This window comes from Sander lucioperca, chromosome 1, assembly GCF_008315115.2.
Source record: "Sander lucioperca isolate FBNREF2018 chromosome 1, SLUC_FBN_1.2, whole genome shotgun sequence".
NCBI classification, from domain to species: domain Eukaryota; kingdom Metazoa; phylum Chordata; class Actinopteri; order Perciformes; family Percidae; genus Sander; species Sander lucioperca.
In genome coordinates this window covers 22,747,893-22,770,028 of record NC_050173.1, presented here as the reverse complement: position 1 = coordinate 22,770,028, position 22,136 = coordinate 22,747,893, and the positions used below count along the sequence as shown (strand labels likewise).

The window sequence follows — 22,136 nt, the reverse complement described above, 5'->3', positions numbered from 1 at the left end:
TAATAATGATAATGTGTAGTCTACTCAACCCATTTTTACTTATGTAAAAAACATTCTTTCTTTTTTTTTATTGTGAGAATTGTATAACATTGCTGCTTTTACTTTAGGTAAAGGAATAGGCTACTGAATACTTCTTCCACCACCGTTTGTATTTGATTTAAACTGCACTAGACAAAACTCAAACTCAAATCTAGAGTATAAAGTAGCATTTAAGGCGTTTAGGCTATTTGTGATCCTTAAAATGATTAATCAAGTTAGTTGTGTCGCAAAAGGCTTAAAAGTGGATGTTGGAAACTTTCAGGCATCGCTAAGAACAGCTAAAAACACAGGGTCCTCGGTTGAAGGACCACGCAGAGAAGTAAACAGAAAAAAATATGTATGCCAGCGTTAATTAAACTACAACCATCGATTTTAGTCGAATAAACTTTGTTCCAACGTGCAATTCATCACGAAACGATGTCAGAGGATAATGAACTAGAAAAGTATGTAACTATTCTACTGTTAATCCTCAGTTAACGTATGCAGCTACTTACAATTCAAGCTAGTTTTCTGCCGAAACCGTAACACTCCTCCATCACTAGGGACTGTGGGAATTTTTATTTTTATTTTTGGTCGACAGCTATTGTATTTAACGCTACTGTGTTGTAAGAATAGTGTGTAGTGGTTGTAAGGTAACCCTTCCACCATTACAGCTAGCTACCATTAGCTGCCTGTGCTCTGTGGTTAAAGGTCGGCTAAATGAGTGAGTCTCCTCTGCCGATACTCTGCTGATTCAGCAGCTCGGGTCAAACCAGGACGCTGCCGCTGTCCCTCATTCACTCACTAATGATTCACTTTCCCCCTTTGTACTCTGCATCACTCTGTTTTCTTTCACTTAATTAAATGATTCTCCCCTTGGCTCCCCCTTCAGGTGTTGTACTGTCTTTGTCCTCAACTTCTCCCTATTTCCTCTCATTCACATGACTCACTATCATTCATACGTTTCTTTATTTATCTATGTAGGCGTGCAGTAGAGGAGCTCCTAAAGGAGACTGACAGGGCTCGAGTGAGAGCAGAGACCATGGGCCCTGCAGGATGGTGAGCTCTGTGTTTGACATGTCATCTGTATCAGCCTGCACACATCTGTCATTGTGGACATCTGACTGCTGTTTAGCTGTACTATCACTCGGGCAACTTTTGTTCGTTGAGTCTGTCGCCTATTTGTGGTGTTTTGAGACAAAACTACACAATAACTATAGTACAAAAGATAGCTCCACATAATATGATATGTATCATATTATGTGCATATATATACCATTTTTACCATATTGTTCCAGATGAGTGAAATAAACATGATTACAGCCAGGTTACCAGTGTTTTGTCAAAATTCTATTGTGTTAATATTGGCCACCTCCCAAAATGTCTTCATAATGATATAGATAAATGATGAATTTGCCAGAATACACAGCTAAATGCATTGGTTACTCAACCTTTTTGTTTTGTCTTGGTGTATATGTCATTTAAAATAGTCAAACCAAATTGAATGGATTGCTTTTAGTTAGTTAAGCTGTATTTATTGAGGAAGTCTCATTGAGATCAATATCTCTTTTAAAAGAAAAAAACTAAGAGCAAATTACATGTGTACAACATCAAAACAAAACAATTCAGTCACAATACTATTTCTAGAAATATCAACCCACTGGTCTTGTTCCTGTTCAGTTTGTATTAACAAGGTCATATTCATCAGGATCATTTTTTTTCAGTTAATTTGTTCTGTTCAATATACTTTATAGATTGTATTTCTAAAAATGAAATAATACTAAGATATGACTTATTCAAAGCCAAATCAAGCTAGTTTTTTAATCATGGAATGTAATCCCCCCCAAAAAAAAACAAAAAAAAACTTCTAAATGTTTGTAATCTGGTGTCATTGTTATTAGCTCTGAATGGATGTTACATTTCCGGGTATCTTAGTCAGCTTAAACGAAAAGACATTATGCATTCTAGAAGCCAGTGATGACCATCTATAGGTCTCAGAGATAAGTGTAACAACTGTCAAAGTTTAAAGGTTTGTCTGTTCACTCCTCTGTCAGGTTAAAGTGTCCCCTGCGGAGCACCAACAAGCGCTTCCTCCTCAACACCCTGCGCTCCACCGGCCTGCAGCGACGCCCCAGTGAGTCCAGAGACAGACACCCCCCCACGAGAGGGCGCCGGAGCAGCGAGTCCCCAGACAGAAGCCGCGACCGCAGCAGAACACCTCCCAGAGATCACAGAAGTAATGGAGGCCACACAGACCATAAACATCATCACAGAGACAGCTGCAATAACAAAGATAAGAAGCAGGAGAGGAGTTACAGGCACAAAGACAACAGGGAGCGGAGACATGGGAGGGATGGCCAGAACAGAGACAAAGACAGACTTCATAAATAAAGACTTTTGTCTGGGGGAGGAACGTTGATTTTACAGAAGCCACTCCCTGTCCAGGCAGCAGAGAGGTGGACACTCCTGAAACTGCTCTCTGACTAGCTAACACACCTTACAGAACTGCTAGCAAACTGAGAGACCTGTCCTGTACCCTATCTGAGAAGACATTCATTTAAGTTTGTGCTGATTGAGGATGTTCTTACATTGTAGTTTCCTGACACTTTTGAATTAACAATTTTGTAGTTGGTTAGCTATATGTGTTGCTCATAAAGCCAGTAGCCAAGATTAAGTTCTCTTTTCTGATTTTCTACCTACATTGGAGTAAATAAACGTCCAAGTGGCCCTTATAGTCCAGGAAATCAGGAGGATTTTTCACAGAACTTTTTTATTAGCCAACATTTTCATGCCCTTGCCTCTCACATGATTCATGTTTTGGTGTAATTTTGTTTCACCTACAGTAGAAGTGATTTGATTTCAATTATAATGACATTACCATTCTTCTGTCATTATTCACAGCCATAATGTTTACATAAGTCATGCTGCTGTCGCCACTGAGTAAGCAGTATTTTATCGCTTGTCCGACTTTTTGGACATGTATATACCGGCTATCAGAAACGGTTTCGTTTGCCAAAGGAGAAAAGAAATGTTGTTTTCCTGACACTCCTATGTGTTCTGTGAACAAGTGGTTTCCAGCAATGGATTAGTAGTAAATTAATAAGGCTGTAATAACAACAATAGCAATAAAATAATAATTAAAAATAATCTAATGATTAAACTCTTACATATACATGCACACACACAATACACGCGGTATTTCCACGTGTTTTACAGCGGTTTCAGCACAACAGATGGACGTGCTCAAGCATAGAAATTGCTGCTGTTTATATCAATCCCATTTGGCCTGTCTCCATGTGTTTAAGCTTTCACTCTTTTATTGTTCTACACATCGTTTTATAAACGTGGAAACTGTCGTTCTCTTTGGTCATGATTACCCATAGATCTATTATAGGCTATCTAAATCCTCGCTCGAGCCATTACGCCAAATTTTGCCTGGAAAGTCAGCTAAAATGCGTTTAACGCCCCTCATGCTTCATAAATCACGTTGTCCAGCTCCACTGTAGTGGAGAATAGCTTGGGTTAACTGTTTCCTTCCTCTTTGAAACAGTGATCAAATATAAACACCATTAAGCCATAGTGCAGGGGGTGATTTATATAGAATAGGTTTACTTGAACGTTATTGCATCGCTGAGTGCCCCATTAAGATACCGTGGAAAGTGCCATAATTACTTTTGAAGAACTCAGTGCAAATAGTCTATTGATAGACACTATCAAGGTAAACGCACGGTCGTCCTGTACAATTTACATGAAAAATAGGTAAATCACTCCGGTCGCGTGGCAGAGGCTCAAATTGTTGCATAAACGCGCAGGTGAGCTCGCGGGTGGTGGAGACACGCTCCACGCGCACACCGGTTAATTGAGTTCTGTTGCTCACTCCAACCTTAATTGGTTTACCACGAGAGCTGTTGTTTAATGGGGCGAACACACACCTGCTAAAGGCTAATGGCAAGCAAACATGGCGAGAGTGCAGCGACCGCAGCGGCTCTGTGTTTGTTATCACCGAGGGCCCTTCGTGTAGGGACCGTATGCCCACGCGCGCTAAATGGTGTTAAATGATGCATTTACAGAATTGTAATGGGTACATTTTAAAAGTCAGAAAGGTGTAGACAAATGAAAAAAGGTTGTGGAAACAAAGTATGGTGTTTGAGCTTTTCGCCCGAGTATCCAAGACAACTGTCTCTCCATCCAGGTCTCTTATCTGGCAGGTCAACCAATGTTTGCGCCCATACATATCAATTTATCAGCCGCAGAGTGCAGACGAGAGATATGTCCATATAAAGTGTCGATGCCACGTTGTTTGAGGACAATCCGACGTGTCCTACAACGTGTCGTGCGCTCTAGACCATTTGGGACCTCTTTCTGGAGGCAGGGTCTCACAGATTCACCTGTTCACTGTCTGTTGCTGCTGTGGGGGCAAACACAGGTGGGTGCCAGCCAGGTAAACGTTGCGGTATTTACAGAGTGCCATTGATTTACGCGCTGACTGCCGTTCTGTTTAATTTACTGAAAAATCCCACAACCTGCAGAATATCCTGGACACTGAGGGCTTTAGGTCTGCAAACAGTGAAACCAATGGCTTTGGCGCTGCAGAGTCACATGGTGGCAGAGGGACACACCTGTGTGCAGCTGTAGGGCCTCGCAGTTGCGCCAGAGACCGGTAGAGCAGAAGGTCCACGCCGAGGCAGGGCGCAGGTACGGTACATGTGCGGGTCCGCGGACGCCATGAATCGGGAAGATCATTTTTATCCTTCTCAGGTTTTTAAAGACTCCTGTGCCTACCAGAGAGCACACGGGGAGGACTACAGCCACAGCCCGCCGCCCTGCCTCTACATGAGCAGACAGGTCCACTCCGTCTACACACCACCATCCATGGGAGCCTTGGAGCAGGCCAGCCTTCCTGACATTGCCCCCTCTTACAGTCTACCCATGCGGGAAGATCCAGGTGTGCCTCAGCTCCACCATCCTCAGGGGCTCCAGCAGCATCCTCTCCCGCCTGCTGCAGGCTATGGAGACACGGGGGAACAGAGCACATATCACCTCCCTTTCCCCTGGATGAAAACCACAAAATCTCACTCACACACCTGGAAGGGACAGTGGGCAGGTATTTTATTTCCAAACCGCTACAAATCAGTAAATGTCATGTGTTTCAGATCATAATAACAAAGGCAATCACTGAATGGAAAGCTGAATCTGCTTCTCAAAGCAGATTTGGCTGCAATCATTTATCATCTTATTTAAAAATACAGGTGTGTTTACAACATTAGCCTACTAGGCTATGTAGTCATAGCACTGAGGCCCTACAATGACATCATGCTCCCAACAATATGATCGTGGGTGTTTCAGTTTACCTTGTCAGTCAATTTGTAAAAGGCCCGGAAGGTCAGCGCTTGCTTTTATCAGGTCTTATCGTCACAAAAATGTGGGTTTTGTCTATACAAAACATATTCACAAATCGCCGTATCTTAAACCACCAATAGGCTGTATAATAGAGTAATAGGCCGTTAAAAAACACACCTACCACAATCGGTTTTGATTGATGTAGACTTTCACCAAATCTTATGTTTAAATTAAATTACTAAATCATTTAAGTTAGCTTTTTTTTCTCTTTCACATGGAGGCATTTTAAATAAAGAAGCTTTAATTAGGCTGTAGGCCTACCAAATTTAGGTTCGTTTAAGCATGTTTTCTCTAGAGAAAAATGTGAACGTAGACTACAAAGTTTCTTAAACTAAAATATCTATTTATGAAGTTCTCAGACTTTTCTCAAATCAGAGACAAGTTTCAGACCATTCAACATTTGTTTTTTATTCTGCGTCATTGATTTGGTTTAAAACATTTTATTATTGATTCATATTGCACTCCGTGTCCTCACCTGTGACAATACGGCCTACCTTTGGTTTATTTTGCGCACAGTTGTTGTGGTTGTTACGTGTACTGCCAATGACTTAAATAGGTAGGCTAATAGCATAATTCCAGTAGGTAAATTTAAGTTTAGAAACGGACAATATGACACGTTCATTACAAAGTGGCTGACATGCAAAACCTACAAGACTAATAGAGTGATTTAATTTGGATTTTATTAGGATCCCCATTAGCTGGATGCCAAGGGTCAAAGCTGTCATTCGTGCCTTGATAAATTGGGCATTTATACCATTAATGGCTTGCATTCACACAAATTGTTGCAATTAAACCTATAAATAAACTTATATAACCTACTTATAATTTTTGAAAAATTGCTAAAGTATATCTTACTGTTCGGGCATAGTCTCCTTTTAACTTTCAATTTGAATCAACACAAAAATACATTTCTATAGGTAGGCTAAATATATATTGTCACATCATTACTCTTCTATCCTGCTACAGTGCTAGTCCTTACAGTATAGCTGAGTGATTCGTTTATTGATTTTAGGTTTGTACAGGCAAAAAAATAAAGTGCATTTTAACTGATGCGTGACAAAAAGATTAACTGCAAAATGTAGCAGCCTATATTTACTTGTAGGCTACTTTCAAAAAAATGTTTCTGGAATAAATTCTTTTTGGATTTTGATATGTGAAATGGTGAAATGTTGAAGCCATCGGTAAAGTTTAGGACAGTATGAAAACCACAAAATCTCACTCACACACCTGGAAGGGACAGTGGGCAGGTATTTTTTTTTTCCAAACCGCTACAAATCAGTAAATGTCATGTGTTTCAGATCATAATAACAAAGGCAATCACTGAATACTGAACTGAGTCAATTAACTAAACGGTGGTCCTCATCAGTTGAGGACGTCACGGAGAAATCACGGAGAAATGTGGTGGCTTTTTGGCATGTAAAAAGTTAGGCTACTTGTTCCACACTCACCGCCGTTGCCTTTTAAAAACATAGCCTACTGCAGCAATTCAGCCATAGAAAACATGTGTGAAAGTCTCAGTGACTAAGCCACAACAAAAGGATCTCAGATCTCACAAACTCATCTATCATATTTGTAAAATCAGATCACTGGTATACATTTGAAATGGTTCACCACTGTAGGCTACACAGCTGGGGAAATATTAGGCTATTATTTTATATAGGCCTAGTTGTCTGCAGTAGGAGGAAACAACAACCTATACACAACCTTACCCAGACTTTAAAATGAACTTTTTCGTCCACCAGCCAAATGGCAAGTGAATGTTCAAATTTTACCAGCCACTCAATGGATTACAATTGGCTTTTTTTGGGTGGTGAGTGAAGCAAATCTACAAGCCACTTGTATATTTTACCAGCATTTGGCTAGTGGATGGTGCTAATTTTGAACCCTGGCCATACCTTTACCAAAATCTCAATCTGCAGAACAATTTACCCCATAATCTTGAAAAAACAAACAAACAGAATTTCGTTTAAGAACAATGCAGATATCCCTGAGAACGGCGTGTCCTCATATCACCTGGCTTCCAAATTTCAAATTTTGACTAAGGAATTAGCCTTGTTTTTGGGTAAATTTCAAGTAGCTTAATTGTGAATTCCTTGTAAAACTACAAGTGAATACATGTTAATTTTACTGGCTATAAGACAAATATGCACTATGGTGCCTGCTGAGGGGGTCAAAATCTGATCCATGCACTTCTAATAAGCCCTATAGTCATTTCCAGTAAAAAAAAAAAAAAAAAAAAAAAAAAAAAAACTCCCTTTATGATAATTAATCAAATGACTTTACAATGACATTGCTTGAAATTTAGACCAAACAACACTAATTATAAACATTCAAATGCCTTTGACAAATTACTTTTATGAAGTTGTATCTCATTTGTGAGGACACTAAATATCTGTTTGTCTCCAGGCCCATACGTGATTGCGGAATCAGAGGAAAATAAACGCACGAGGACTGCCTATACGCGAGCCCAGCTGCTGGAGCTGGAGAAGGAGTTCCTGTTCAACCGCTACATCTCGAGGCCGCGCCGCGTGGAGCTGGCGCTCACCCTGAGCCTCACCGAGCGCCACATCAAGATCTGGTTCCAGAACCGGCGCATGAAGTGGAAGAAGGAGGAGGACCGGAGGAGGGCGAGGGGAGCTGACCCGGACCAGGACTCCTCCATCAGCTCTGGGGACCAAGGGGAAGCCGCGGGAGGGGTCACCTCTACAAACGGAGCTCACACCACCTCACCCCCCGTTTCCCCGCTGCACGGTCCCGCCCTCTCCGCACCTAAGGCCAGGGAGCTCGCATAGACCCGCAGCAGGTTCTGACTGGGACTTAAACTCATATTGCAAGGATCTTTTTAATTGGTTTCGATGGAAACAAATATAAATAGACTTCAAATCCATTTTAAGGCAGTCCTATTTGAGGATATATATGTTCATAATTAGGACGATATTGGAGAGTGAAACCTATGAGTCTCTCTTAGAGTTATGGCATTTAAATAAAGTGCTCCTTATCCAGGAATCCCCTTGAAGGGACCTCGATCTTCCTTATTGGATATCCTACCACTGCCACTGTCATTTACTGGACTGAAGGGACATTTCTTAACCCCTCCCCCCTTGCCCCCAGCATCATGGGTTCAGCACAAACTGTTGCATGGTCTAATAAAGTTTTACAGTGAATTGTTTTTCATCTCAGACATGTGAGTATAATCAAGTTTCTGAATGTATATAGGCCTATGCGTAATACAATATATTTGCCACTTGTATATAAGCCTAAGCTATTATCGTGTACATTGTTACATTAGAATCAAAGGTAGGCTACACATATTCTATTGTTTAAATAATTAATTGTACAGTATGATGCATGAATACCCGCACATGACATTTGGAATAAAGCAAATATCACACAGCCTATAGGCCTACAGTCCTCAGGACATCCGGGTTGTTGAACAGGCACAGTAAAAAATATCACACAGCCTATAGGCCTACAGTCCTCAGGACATCCGGGTTGTTGAACAGGCACAGTAAAAAATGAGTATAAACTCATTGTTAAGGTTCATAACTTGTTGGGAGCGTCAATGAGCACGAGATCTTGAAGACGCAGGCGACATATCTTCTTCACCTCCTCTATACCGCGCGCCCTCTCCACCGCGCGCTCGTTCGGACAGCGCTCGGACAGCTGCCGTAATATGTTCGCCTTGTCGTTCATCCGGGCGCAGATGACAAACGGGAAACCGAAGCGCTCCTTGTACTCCTCGTTGAGTCGGGCCATGCGCGAGGCTTCCGCGGAGTTCAGCGCATCCATCCCGGATCCTGCCTGCTCCTCGCGCGACTCCCGGGTCAGGGTGCCGCTCTGGAGGTCCCTGCCCGCGAGGTCCGGGTGACACCTGAGGATCCCCTCTTTACCTGGATACAAACGGATATACGTAATGTCTTATCAGTGCCATTGCGTGTGGATTCAATCACATTTTAGGACCAAACAACCCTTGAGGCAGCTACCCACAATACAAAATATAACAAAGAAAATGAAAAGTTAACGAAATGTAGGCTAGGCCTATATGTCTCACCTGATTCTGGGAGAGCATCGATGAATTCGCTGATTGCAGTCTCCAAAGCAGTCAAGTTCACAAAGGGACGCCTCGACCACACAGCAGCTGTTATAATGGGACATTTCTCCACCACATTGCCCAAAATATTCACAAAATCCTCGTAAGGAAGAGCATTTACTGTGGCGATATCCATGTTCATGTGGGGATCTCGTCAGTAGGAGTTGGAAAGGCAATGTTTATTGATCTTCGGACAGGACTTTGTAACAAGGGTTAATGCACTGTTGGACACACAGGTCAAGCCCCCGCCTGGCTGTGGTTATACATGTCAGATCAACTGCTAATCATTTGATGTTGAAAAGAGGAGATTGCTGGAGAGGTATAGGGCAGTGCAAAACTGATGCACATTTAAGATGCTTTTTTCATGCAGACTGATCTCTGGCATCTCCTAGAGCATAAAGAAAGAAACTAAATGTATATCACATAGCCTACTCAACTTCAAACGCCATGTTCGGTTATTTTCTACTATTCGTGGGAGCTTTATTTCTTCCCAGTTTTATGTTTCTTATCTAGGCTATAGAATAAAAAGTAAAATAAGGCTCGGCTTCCACTGAAATAAATGATTTCCAATTACCAAAAAGAAACAGGTAGCCTGTTGTTCAAGACAAATCCAGCACACATGCAGCTGTGTGGCTCCTCCATGGTGGAAAACACTAACACATTCACAACACCGCCCTGTAAAAATCACTAGAGTAGGCTACTTGTGCTAACCATCAAACTTAGAAACAACTTAATTTTACAGAGGAAACAATTGTGTCCATACTTCTAAATACATTATAAGTAGGCTACTTACGTACTTGTTTACTGTATTGTACTTCTAATTATTCATCCAGGATAACTCATAAATGTCCTCACCGTCTGCAACAGCAGCCCTTCCAGTTGGATTTCCTGTATTTTCCACGAGCTCTCACTGCTCCGAGAGACGGTAAAACTACGCCCCCTGCTGTCCACAGTTTTACAGAGTAGTTACATGTTTTGGTTTATTTTCTGTCATAACGTCTTTGTGGTCGGATCTCTGTAGTCATTTTGTGCCTCGGCTCTTTTTTACTCATTCTGTGTCGTTTGTTGTCCTTTTTTAGCAGGAGTCCTGACTCAGGCCCCCGACCCCTTGGGCCCCTGGGCCTGTGCCTGGTATGCCCGTTCAGTAATTCATTCATGAACTTAACTTCTCTAGTATATTCAGTCACCTTGACGTCACATTAAAAACACTTCACACCCCTTTAACCTGCATTCGCCACTTAAATGTAGCAGTTGTTGTAATCGTTCCGATATAATTCAACAGGAAGTGAACTCAACTCAACAAATGAAATAACTGAACACAGAGTTTTACTTGAAATTTGAACAAATAACACATTCAAAGCGTGTCTACTACAGTGCAACAAAACAACAGTGAGATAAGTTGAGTGCTACCAGAAAACACTGCTCAATTTTCTATAATTATATAAACAATGATAAAAAAATCTATGTTAAATGATCTCTAGTTATTTGCTAAATGAAATACAAATATAATAGAATACTTTGGATAGGCTACTTGATTGTTCTTCAGAGGTTATTGTTGTCTTAAAGAAGGTTTTTATTCTCTCTCTCTTTTTCTCTTTAATGGACTCTTACAAGATAATTGAGAAAACCCTTGCAAAGTAGATACAGCACATTCCACTTGCAACACATAACACCAATGTCTATACGTCTGCAGAAATTTGAGATGGCTTTGTCCAAAGATGAGAAGAACCTGCAGCTACACATTTTTAGTGGTTCCATCAAGTAATCTTTGACAGAGGAAGAAATAAAGTTTTCTCTAACATAGAGACCAGCACCTACACAGGTCCTGGAAAATGGCCTTGTAGAGGTTTTTAAAAGTTTTTGGGGTGGTATCAAAATCTACACCCTTGATTTTAGCCCATGTTCTTTCAAACGGATGCTGAATGATGGCCTCTGTGCCTGGGAACTTAAATTTTCACAACCCAGAAACTTCATTTCCACCCTGTAGTTGTCAGAGGCAGAGAGTCAACACTATCTATAAGTGACTGCATTGAGTGCCTTTTTTCAAATTTGGAGTCCTGGTAGAATTTGGTCTTCAGTTGCATCAACATATGATGAATCCAAACTTTGGCAAAGAGCTTTGCAAAAATAGGTTTCGATCTTGCTTTCTATTCCTTTCATACTGTAGACAGTTTGCACTTCAGTTCGGATCTTGGACTTAGGTCTGCAGCATCTGTCCCGTTTAAACTCTTCATTTCAGTAACTGACTGAGCAATGTCTTCTGCAGCAACTTCAATCTCCTGGGAGCATTCAGATTGAGTCTGACACTTCATCCAAAAGATGTTTAAGTACATTTAGCTGATAATACTTACATATCTTTGAATAAGGTTTTGAATGGAGGGGCTAAAGCATTTTCACAGTGTGGTATTGCTTTAAGAATCTGAATACGTCTTCCACCACTGATTTATAGTGTGTATATAGTAAATATGTATGGTGTGTGTCATGTTAGAATGTAATTATTTCTGTAATTTTTGCTCTTTTCTTGTTTAATTCTGAATAGTTACTCCTCTTTAGGCTTTTGGAAATAACTGATATAAAACAATCTGAGAAGTGAAAATCACATTTTATTGCAGGTATAATGCTTAAACAAATACATAATAAGATCCACTAAAATATTCCAAAAAAGGAAAGCTTGTTTTGAAAAATATATATAAATGTGTACAAACATTGGGTTTAATCTGCAGGTAATAGCTGTCGACATAATATAAGAGACCACAACAAAAATAATTACCATCACATTTAACTGCATAACAATATATATATGATATATGGTATGTATATGATCAAATCTAAAACCAAAAGCTGATCAGTTGCTACACAGTATGAAGGCCTAATGTAGAAAAAAAAGTTACAACTCACCTTATACATGTCCTGGGACTGTTTAGGATCCTTCTATTAAACTTTTCATTTTTAGCTGCACAAACTTTTTTTTCTTTTACATTCAGATCCCATTTTCATAGTAAGAATATAATTCATCGAAATTCCGTATACAAAATTAAAACCTTGTTTTGTTACCATATTCATTCAGTGCATTCTACTGTCACTATGTGAAAAATCTTAAATATATAAAATATATATTAATATATAAAATGATTTAATATAATATTAAATACTGTCTTTTTAAAAAATATAGACAAAATGGTTTGAACATTTGATCAACATGCATTCAGTGATATGTTATCACTCCGTATCAGATGGCTTCACAAGCTTCTCCTCAGCTGCCACAGTGTCTGAGTCGGACACTTCTGCTTTGCTTTCTTCAGTCGCATGGGTTTGACAGTAATCATTGGCTGTCTTGTTCTCATTCTGTTTTGTCAAGGCGAAAATGTCCAGAATGGCCGATGGGTTCTGGTATTCGCTGGATGTCTGATCGAGCATGTTATGGTAGAGCTGAAAGAGGAAGAATATAATGCTCCTTGTAGATCAGATACAAATATTTACATGTCTGTCCAGCCGGGAGGTGAAAAGGATAAAACTCTGCCTACCTTTTCCTCTCGGTCTGTCAGCTGATCATACATAAAGGACACCAGTTTGGAGAAAGATGGCCGGTTGCAGGGATCCAGAGCCCAACACTTACACATCATTCCGTACCTGGAGAAGAAAGTCATGGAGAAAAGATGAAAGATAAAATATTTTGTAACAGTTTTTATATTTGGATTATCAGTTATCCATCATAACTAGAAGTCAAAGGAAGCTGCACTGCTGTGTTTCGTCTTAAAGACAGTGGTGGAAGAACTACTCAGATTCTTTACTTAAGTGAAAGTAGCCTTATATTATATTTTTGGATCATCTTTACTTTAGTACTGTATTAATGTGTAAGCATAATTTTGCTGTGGTAGCTGAGGTGGAGCTAGTTTAACTATTTTATACTCTAATACTCTAGTAGAAATGCCCCAATCTTATACAATTGGAACCTGAAAACCTTATTTTGTTTAAGCGAAAACATCTGTGTATTTAGTTCAACCTGTTTTTGATCCATATGAACCTTCAAAAACAATAACTGTAGTAAAGTAAAAAGGACAATATTTCCTTCTGGAATGTAGTGAAGTAGAAGGATAAAGTAGCAAAAAATAGTACAAATGTACAAGTACCTTAACATTGTACTAAAGTACAGCACTTGAGTAAATATACTTAGTTACTTTCCACCACTGCTCGAAGATGTTGCCACTCAGTCAGTGTCTGAAATCGATTTAAATATATTTACTAAAGAAACATAATGGTTGCATACAGACAGAAGACACCTACACAGACTCGTTGGCGTAGTATGGACACTCCATCTTAAATCCTCTCTCAATCATTGAATAGAACGTGTGATCCACCTTCATGCCAGGGTATGGAGTAACACCTGAAAGTTACACAGATAGAGTTGGCATCAATCATTGCATAGGAATTGATTATGTGCTTGTCTTTTCTAAATGCAGGCTACTGCCCATGGAAAGTGCTGGCAAAGGCTACCAAGTGAGAAGATTTCCCAGAGGAGAATGCCATAAGCCCAGATGTCACTCTTCATGGTGTAGATCCCCTGAAAGGTACTCTCTGGTGCCATCCACTTCACTGGCAAACGCACCTGCAAAGCAATGTCAACCACATCATGTGAGAGAGAGAAGTGATAAAACATATACAGAACTTAGCAACCAATGAATGCTGTAAAATAAAAGTATCATCTGACATACATTTCCTCTAACAACATAGTTGGAGTCGTTGTCGATGTCCCTTGCCAGTCCGAAGTCACCAATTTTCACCAGTCTGCCATTTGTCACTAACACGTTTCGAGCTGCCAGGTCTCGATGGATACACTGCAGACAGAAAGGACCAATGTTTACTTCAATCACGGTCCAAGACCAAGCCTGTGACTGCAGTTTGACATTTGAACATGTTGTGTTCTTTGTTGATAAATCAATTTACTGACTGAGTTTTGGAGGCTAACAACAATTTTACATTAAAAACAAAACAGACCAGCAGTTGGAGATACAATAGGTTAGAAATGTTTTTAAAATATTTTTCATAACTACAATCCAAAACTCTATATTTTGAGAACATATTGGTAAAATAAACTATCTGTTCACAAACAGGACAATTCTTTTTATTTAAAGTGTGATGTTAAGGGCTGCAATTTACAATAATACAGATGCTGATTATTTTCTAGATTCATTGATTAATGTTTGGTCTATAAAATGCCATACAATACTGAAAAATGCCGAAGTTAATGTGTTTAATATCTTGTTTTGTCAGATTATTCGTCCAAAACCCCCGAACTATAGATTAACTTTCTATGCACTATGTAATATGAAGAAAAGAGAGAACACAGAAGTAGGAACTGTTTGGTGTTTTGCTTTTACATTACATTACATGTCATTTATCTATCCAAAGCGACTTACAATTGCTATATATGTCAGAGGCCGCACGCCTCTGGAGCAACTATGAGTTAAGTGTCTTGCAGGGACACAAAGGTTGATGTATCGCAGTGGGAATTGAACCCAGATCTCCCACACCAAAGGGATGTGTCATATCCACTGCGCCATCACCACCCATAAATGACCTTAATGATTATTAATCATCAATCATCAAAATAGTTGTCTTTGTCAAGAGTGTGGGGTTGACAGATATAAATGGGGAGAGTTTCTACAATGTGTGGCCCTTGGTCTCTTACATTCTTGGAGGAGAGGAACTCCATGCCTTTTGCCACTTGGAAGGCAAAGCTGAGCAGGTCATCAAAGGTCAGGGTTTGCAGGTCATCTGTCTGATCGTCCGGGTCTTCACAGGTCGCTGGGTCTGCAGATAAACTGGGATCAGTTAGGATCGACACGGCTCAGAGGGATCTCTTACTCTCTGCTCTGACAACTGAAGGTGTTAACATATTAGCAAAACTGGTTGACAACATGCATGTTCTTCAGGTGGTATTTTGTCACCTTCACCGTCAAAGTCACCAGAGCTGATGGTGAGGAGGGCGATGTCCTCCTGCCCTCTGGTGGTAGAGCTGAACATGGGCACGTAATTTCCCTCTGCTGTGTTCTGCTCACTGAGAAAACACAAATATGACGAGATTATTATTGCAAAGTAAAAACTTTCAACAGATTTGGTTTACAAATATGCCTGCACTTATATAGAATCTTGTCTTTATGTTTGATATACCCTTTGTTGCCCTTATCACCACACTATTCCCACTATTGCTCTTCCCACCCCTTGTTTCCCATTGTTCCCACCCAGAGCTTTTCCTGGGCTGCAGGTTGTGGTAAAGGCTGCTGAAACGCTCCTTGTTGAAAGCATCGGTCACAGACTTGTGGTAGCACTTTCTGTTTGTCTTTAGGTAGTTTAGTAGATCTCCATGACGGCAGTACTGGAAAATCAGATATATGGGTCCTGTACGGGGAAAACAAATAATAAATGGGGGCGGTCAAGATTAACTGAAATCATGGCACTAGCCAACATCCTATATGACAAAAGCCTACTTGCGATGAAATCAGATGCAATGAGCGTATACACATTTGTTGTGCATGTGTATAATTCGCAGTGGTAACTGAACCTGATTCTGTGCATGCCCCAAGCAGATTAACAATGTTGGTATGGTGACCGATGTGAGTCAGCATCTTGAGCTCCGACATCAGAGCCTCCTTTTCCACCGTCTGGTGTTTCTCTGCAGCGTCAAATATCACATCAGCTACTGACATGATCTCCATAACATTTTGCATTTTGCTCGCGGAATAAATATGAAATATGAAATACTGACCTTTCAGCATCTTGACGGCCACCTGCTGTGAGACTCCAGGCTGGTTGATGCCATAAGCTGTAGCCTGGACCACCTTGCCAAAGGCCCCAGAGCCCAGCTCCTGACCTGGGGGAAGTGACACACAGAAACATATTACCATTACAGGCACATTGTAATGAAACTCAGAACAATACAATTGGTGTAGCAAAACTTAGTTTTTTCTTCTTTCCTTTCCCATCCTCTATCTTACGACAGCTAAGATGTGTATTCTATGTTTGGACCACATGAGTAAATAATTACTTTTAATACTTTAAGTAAATTAAGCTGGTAATACTTTTGTACTAAGTGTGATTTTAAATGCAGGGTTGTTACATTTACAAATTGCTTGTAATGAAGTATTTCTGGTATCATATCTAATGCTTGGTGTAGTTCGTACCCAGTTCCAGGTTCTCCCTGGGAAACTCCCATTTCTGGTCATACCCAAACTCCTCGAAGTTTATGTAAATGTAATCATTGTCATTGGGTCCAACCATCTGAATCATCTGAAGCTGGGGCTGATACTTGGGTTTCTATTGGAAACACAAAAGGGTTGGCATCATGTCCTCATGAGTGTTTTCATGTGTGTGTGTGTGTCAATGTATAATGCATACCTTCTTTTTGACAAAGTACAAGAGCACCACGCTAACTACCACCAAAGCCAGGAGCAGAAGCATACTGCCTACTTTTAGCACCATCAAGTTGCCGTTATCAATATTTGGATCACCTATAAACAATGATGGACAGTTTTTAATGCCAGTCATAAAAAAACAACTATTTAACTTCATGATTTTGATGTGAAATTAATCTTGCTACCTTTGGAGGCCCCTAGGTATAGTAAGTATGAAGTGTGGCACCAGGAGCCAACTGAGTTTGTCAGGCAAAACCTTAAATGGTGTCCTTCCACTAGATCTCTGCTCAGAGAGCTCTTGATTGTCTTCTTACAAAAGACATCAGGGTCTGTTTGAGAGGCACCTGGGATCTCCGTCCAGGAAGAATCTGTTTCACAGCTTTGAGACAAAGAGCAGGGACTTGAGGAAATCTGAATCTGAGTGTGTGTGTGTGTGTGTGTGTGTGTGTGTGTGTGTGTGTGTGTGTGTGTGCAACAGGGCTACAATGCAATGCTCTGACAGTGACCATACCTGTCACTGTTGGACAAAGAACAAGACTTCCAGGTATAGTTTGCTGGCACAAGACTCACAGTCTCAAGTGTGTAGGGTAGTGATGTGTAGGGGTCGTTATTCCTGAATGTGAAGTTTGGTTCGCCTGAAACAAAGTCAGTGGACAATAAGACTTGCACAATTTTAAATTTTAAATCTAATTATAATATTTTAAAAGTGATACAACTATACAGATGTTAAGTAAGTAAAGTTTATTTATACAGTATAGCACTTATCACAGACAGAGTCACAAAGTGCTTAAGTTAATACCAGATGTGAAAAATACAAGACGCACACAATAACTATCTCTTACCTACAACACACACTGATATGGTCTTTGTTTCTTTTTGTTCTCCAGCCTCCAAATGTAATTTATAATCTCCTGATTTGAGTACACCACATAGCTTCACAGTCCTGAGAAGACAGCATTTATTTAAAACCATCCAAAAGTCATACCTCTTTAATAATACACCTCATACCATATGATTATATTTTCCAAAAGGCTAGTTCACTGACCATCAGCATGCACACATGTGTATGAGCATTAATAGACAACTATGCAACATTTTAAGGAGTTCAGCTCCAGGAAAACTGCTTCATGCAACTACCTGTGTTTTGTTACCCATTTGTCCCTGATGCATTTAGTCATGTTTTTATCAGGAGCTTCCCAGGAACAGTGCTGGAGCACAGGGTGGTAGGAAACACTGGCTTCCAAACAGGAGTTGGATGCATTCTGAGCTGATATTATCATATTCTTATCGAGCTGGACAGAGAGGAAACCCTCAGCTGAGGCAACACAAAAATTAAATCAGTACATGACACATAGTACAAACAGGACTAACTAAGAAACAGCCATTCATTGGTGACAGTTGAAATTAATACACATATAGAGAAAAAAAATAAGGGAAACTTGTTCTAATAACCTTGGACATGAATGTCAACAGACTTTGTTTTGCCGTTCTGTCTCCTGCAGATGTATGTGCCACTGTGGTTCACATGAAGTGATTCGATGAACAGGTAGGTCATCTGACTTTCACCATGTCGGTCATTTTTAATGCAGACCTGGGACAAAAAAATATCTGATTAAAAAGGGAAAGATTATTGTAGTAGTTTGTGTTTTGTGTCTTAGACTAAGAAAATGGTAAGTATGTTTTAAGACAAACATAAAGGAAAAAAAATTCTAATTTGTTCACATGAAAATGAAAAGAAAATCTCAATGGTCTCAGTGGGAATTACTGTACCTCCTTCTTCACTTTAGAAGAGCATGCTAATGTTTTGGCATCCATTGTTTTGCTGCCACTCTCCCACACAAGTGACGGCTTCCCATAATGTTGTATTCGGCAGCGAAGAAGTAAAGACTGACCAGGGCTCACAGTAACATTAGATACCTCATCATTTTTCATAGAGTCACTCTCTAGGTCTGAAACACACAGTGGGGCCTCAAGTCAATTCATTTATTTTATTTTATTTTATTTACTCTAATAAGTCTTTGCTATGGCATGATTAATTAGTCCCTGGGGTGTAAACTGTTTTTCCTCCAACCTTTTCAGATGGTTGAAGTGAAAACTGAGCAAAGTAGCTTCCATATGTGATCATTTATTATGGTTAAACTATTTTTAGGATGTATTTAATGAATTTGTTAAAAGATTTAAATACCATAGTCATACAGTTGGGAGCATTCTTGTCCTTCAGCATTAGTAGCACAGCACATCACTCCTCTCTCAGAATATTCACTACTGGATGTTGTAATAGTTGCCCATCCACCTTTTAAATGAACATCTATCCCATAATTGTTTCTGTTCAAAAGGAGGATCATTATTCAGAAAATCATCACAATAAAAAGATATTTTTTTGATAAAGTTAGTGTCAGTAGACTGCATTGTTATGATTTAAACATTCTCTGAATCATGCATACAAATGTAATGAATAACATCTTACCCAGACCATTCAAGTGTGGGCTTCGGATAGCCATCAGAGATGCATGTGAAAGAAGGGGAGGTCATTTTGACATCTACTTTGTCCAGTGTCAGCTTCGGTTTTGTGGGACGTTCTAGAAAGAAGTAAATTGATTCTGATAAAACTATGTTAACAAACAGTCTAATGTTTTTTTGCTGTGTTGAGCGCTGATTGAGCATTGTAGTAAAAAAGGTGATGAGATATGAGAGAGCTATTACTTACTCATTACTACATGCAGAGATATGGTCATCGAGGACCTGGTCCCATTGCTAGTTTCAAAGCGCAGTGTGTACTCCCCTGAATCTGTCTCAGAAAGCGGTGGTAGGACTATGGACTGATTTCCATTACTGAAGAGGTTTAAGAAAAAGCCACAGTTTAATCTCTCTCTCACACACACACACACACACACACACACACACACACACACACACACACACACACACACACACACACACACTTACACTGTCTGTACTTGGTGTGCTCCTCTGATCCAGTGGCAGACGGGGTATTCAGAGAAGTGCTTCAGGGAGATGATGAGTTTCTTACCAGCACACACCTCTACGTCCACAGTACCAGACGCATTCAAATAGTCAGCTGGCACAAAACATGCCACCTGAAAAATATGACTCACAATTAACCATCTTTTTAAAGGTTATATGACACATAAACGGACGGATGAGCAGAAATAAAAACGAGTACATTAAGTCAAGTTTGTGCTATTTCCCTCTCTGATGTTTCACAACCTCTTTTTGCTCTGCAGTATAGTTTGTCTGTTTCTAAGTGAATCCATTCTGTGCACTTTAAAAGACAATCAAAGTATCTTTGTTTAGTCTGATAATATGATCGTATGTATGGAAGACACTGGCAATGACATTCATGAGAACAATGTATATGCCGGACCAACGCACTTTGTAAAAAACAAACATTAAATAACATTATGATCTGTAAAACCTGCCATCTAAATGTACTGTATGTCCCAGCATGTTCACTGGAGCTTACCAAGGAATAACAGTTTCCCTTAACTCAAGAATGTTTCAGAAATATACAGTAACTCAAAAAGACTAATGCATACTGTATATGTATAATGTATTTGAATTGTTCAGTTAAAGGATTCCTTCAGCTTTTACCTCATGACTGGGCACACAGTCCTGATCCTGCTCTGACACACCATCAGAGCAGTGAAGCTCGACAGCGCACAGCAGTAAGACAACTACAAAGACAGAAACATTTTACCTTATTTCAAATGCAATAAAAAATATGTTTTAAAAAAACACAAAATAAATACAATCATAAAAACAACATTGTCATAAAGATAAGAAAATTGCTTTGTTTGGGTCCTTTTAGCAGTTTTCTATAGTTTTTTTAACCCTTGTATGGTGTTTGGGTCTGTGGGACCCGTTTTTTTGCTAAAAGAAAAATTATGCTATTTTTTATTTCTTCTAACTCAAACTCATTGGCCTTGGCTCATTTTCTGTGACGAACATAAAAAATAACTTATTTTCAATGACTGCATACGGTACACTCCCCCTACACATAACTATTACATATGAGGTGTTCGGGTCTACTGGACCCGAGTGTAATAATTGTGTAATAATTGTAGGTGCTATGAACCGTAACTGTGTCCTCCTCCTAACTGGGCCTGCTCTGTGTGCGTGTGTGTGTGTGTGTGTGTGTGTGTGTGTGTGTGTGTGTGTGCGTGTGTGAGTGTAGGTGTCTGTGTGCGGGAATGTTGTCTTTCTGCACCTGCTATTCCCACACAAAGTTACAAAATTGTTACATTTCAAGTACTTTCACCTGTTCTGGTCAAGTTCTAAGAAATAAGCACCAATAATAATCAAAAATATTGTTTCTATTTTTTTTTTTACCTTTTTTTTATAATTGAATTTCCTTGTTTTCTCACAAAAAACGAAAATGATCATACGATCATAAATGTGATCTCACAGGGGTAAATGGCAAATATGAACCATAAATGATGTATATATCATTGGTAATTGAGCTAAAGTAAACATCTGTTAAGTATTTTTACATAAATTGTTATGGCTGTATTGATTTAAAAGCCTAATAATGTGGTGGGTCCACCAGACCCGGGAACATTGGCTGTGTAACAAAAATATGAACACCACACAAGGGTTAAATAATACATAGACTATATTTTTAAAACTTTTTTAAAACCTGATAACTCATTTGGTTACTTGGACACTCACAAACTATGGTTTATATTTTTGATAGTTCTTTATTTCAATAGAGCATCATGTTCACTTTGTATGATGAACAAACAATGTCAGCCTCTGACCACAAGTTAGACACGTTTGATCTAAAAGGTTCCCTTTACTGTATTATTGAATTACAGCTGCATGTCGACTTTGAACCAAATGTTTCATAATTTGGTTCCAAGGTAGAGTAACGATTCTCAAGTGATTAAATCCCCCAAATGCAATATGAAAGATATTATCCTATCATCATTTTTGAAAAATATTAGGCTAAACAGCCGAAGAAAATATGTAGCCTACAGTATCAATATCCTTAAATCCGGACAATTTCTTTTAGTTCATTCTGCCAACACGGCCAATTACTCAGCCCACAGAACAGAAACTAGAAGTGGTTTAACTCACCCGCAATCATATTTCTCTGCCTCCGCATTGATGCTTTCTTTCTGTCAGTGTCACATACTCATTACCGGGTCAGACAGCGAAACTTTGATGTAAAAAATGTGTGCGAGTAGCCTACCTTT

General features: G+C 39.6%; 4 protein-coding genes across 6 annotated transcripts; 2 read left to right on the top strand and 2 right to left on the bottom strand.

The window, feature by feature from the left end:
• The first annotated feature begins 294 nt into the window (after positions 1-294).
• On the top strand, positions 295-3,374 carry si:ch211-140b10.6 (protein POLR1D-like). The gene is made up of 3 exons (XM_031282118.2): positions 295-482; positions 1,003-1,077; positions 2,073-3,374. The coding sequence occupies exons 1-3, from the start codon at positions 457-459 to the stop codon at positions 2,407-2,409; spliced, it is 438 nt and encodes a 145-aa protein (XP_031137978.1). The 5' UTR covers positions 295-456; the 3' UTR covers positions 2,410-3,374.
• A 74-nt stretch (positions 3,375-3,448) lies between these two features.
• pdx1 (pancreatic and duodenal homeobox 1) lies at positions 3,449-8,243 on the top strand. Of its 2 annotated transcripts, XM_031282116.2 has the most exons (3): positions 3,449-4,444; positions 4,548-5,122; positions 7,825-8,243. In XM_031282116.2, the coding sequence occupies exons 2-3, from the start codon at positions 4,723-4,725 to the stop codon at positions 8,208-8,210; spliced, it is 786 nt and encodes a 261-aa protein (XP_031137976.1). In that variant the 5' UTR covers positions 3,449-4,444; positions 4,548-4,722; the 3' UTR covers positions 8,211-8,243. The 2 variants fall into 2 exon arrangements, with proteins under 2 accessions (XP_031137976.1, XP_035856570.1); XM_036000677.1 differs by having other exon boundaries at positions 3,449-5,122.
• Positions 7,674-9,898, bottom strand: urad (ureidoimidazoline (2-oxo-4-hydroxy-4-carboxy-5-) decarboxylase). Of its 2 annotated transcripts, none has more exons than XM_036000693.1 (3): positions 9,470-9,898; positions 8,884-9,308; positions 7,674-8,838 (listed from the first exon to the last, which is right to left on the bottom strand). In XM_036000693.1, the coding sequence occupies exons 1-2, from the start codon at positions 9,648-9,650 to the stop codon at positions 8,959-8,961; spliced, it is 531 nt and encodes a 176-aa protein (XP_035856586.1). In that variant the 5' UTR covers positions 9,651-9,898; the 3' UTR covers positions 7,674-8,838; positions 8,884-8,958. The 2 variants fall into 2 exon arrangements, with proteins under 2 accessions (XP_035856586.1, XP_035856580.1); XM_036000687.1 differs by having other exon boundaries at positions 7,674-8,821; positions 8,888-9,308.
• Positions 9,899-12,089: 2,191 nt separating this feature from the next.
• flt3 (fms related receptor tyrosine kinase 3) lies at positions 12,090-22,124 on the bottom strand. The gene is made up of 25 exons (XM_031282060.2): positions 22,018-22,124; positions 20,533-20,615; positions 19,867-20,018; positions 19,628-19,752; positions 19,388-19,499; positions 19,106-19,245; positions 18,691-18,869; positions 18,373-18,511; positions 18,058-18,235; positions 17,763-17,863; positions 17,432-17,555; positions 17,106-17,299; positions 16,904-17,016; positions 16,690-16,822; positions 16,275-16,379; positions 16,071-16,181; positions 15,751-15,907; positions 15,457-15,566; positions 15,198-15,319; positions 14,221-14,343; positions 14,003-14,114; positions 13,793-13,892; positions 13,033-13,138; positions 12,649-12,937; positions 12,090-12,610 (listed from the first exon to the last, which is right to left on the bottom strand). The coding sequence occupies exons 1-24, from the start codon at positions 22,043-22,045 to the stop codon at positions 12,728-12,730; spliced, it is 3,057 nt and encodes a 1,018-aa protein (XP_031137920.1). The 5' UTR covers positions 22,046-22,124; the 3' UTR covers positions 12,090-12,610; positions 12,649-12,727.
• Between the last annotated feature and the right edge of the window lie 12 nt (positions 22,125-22,136).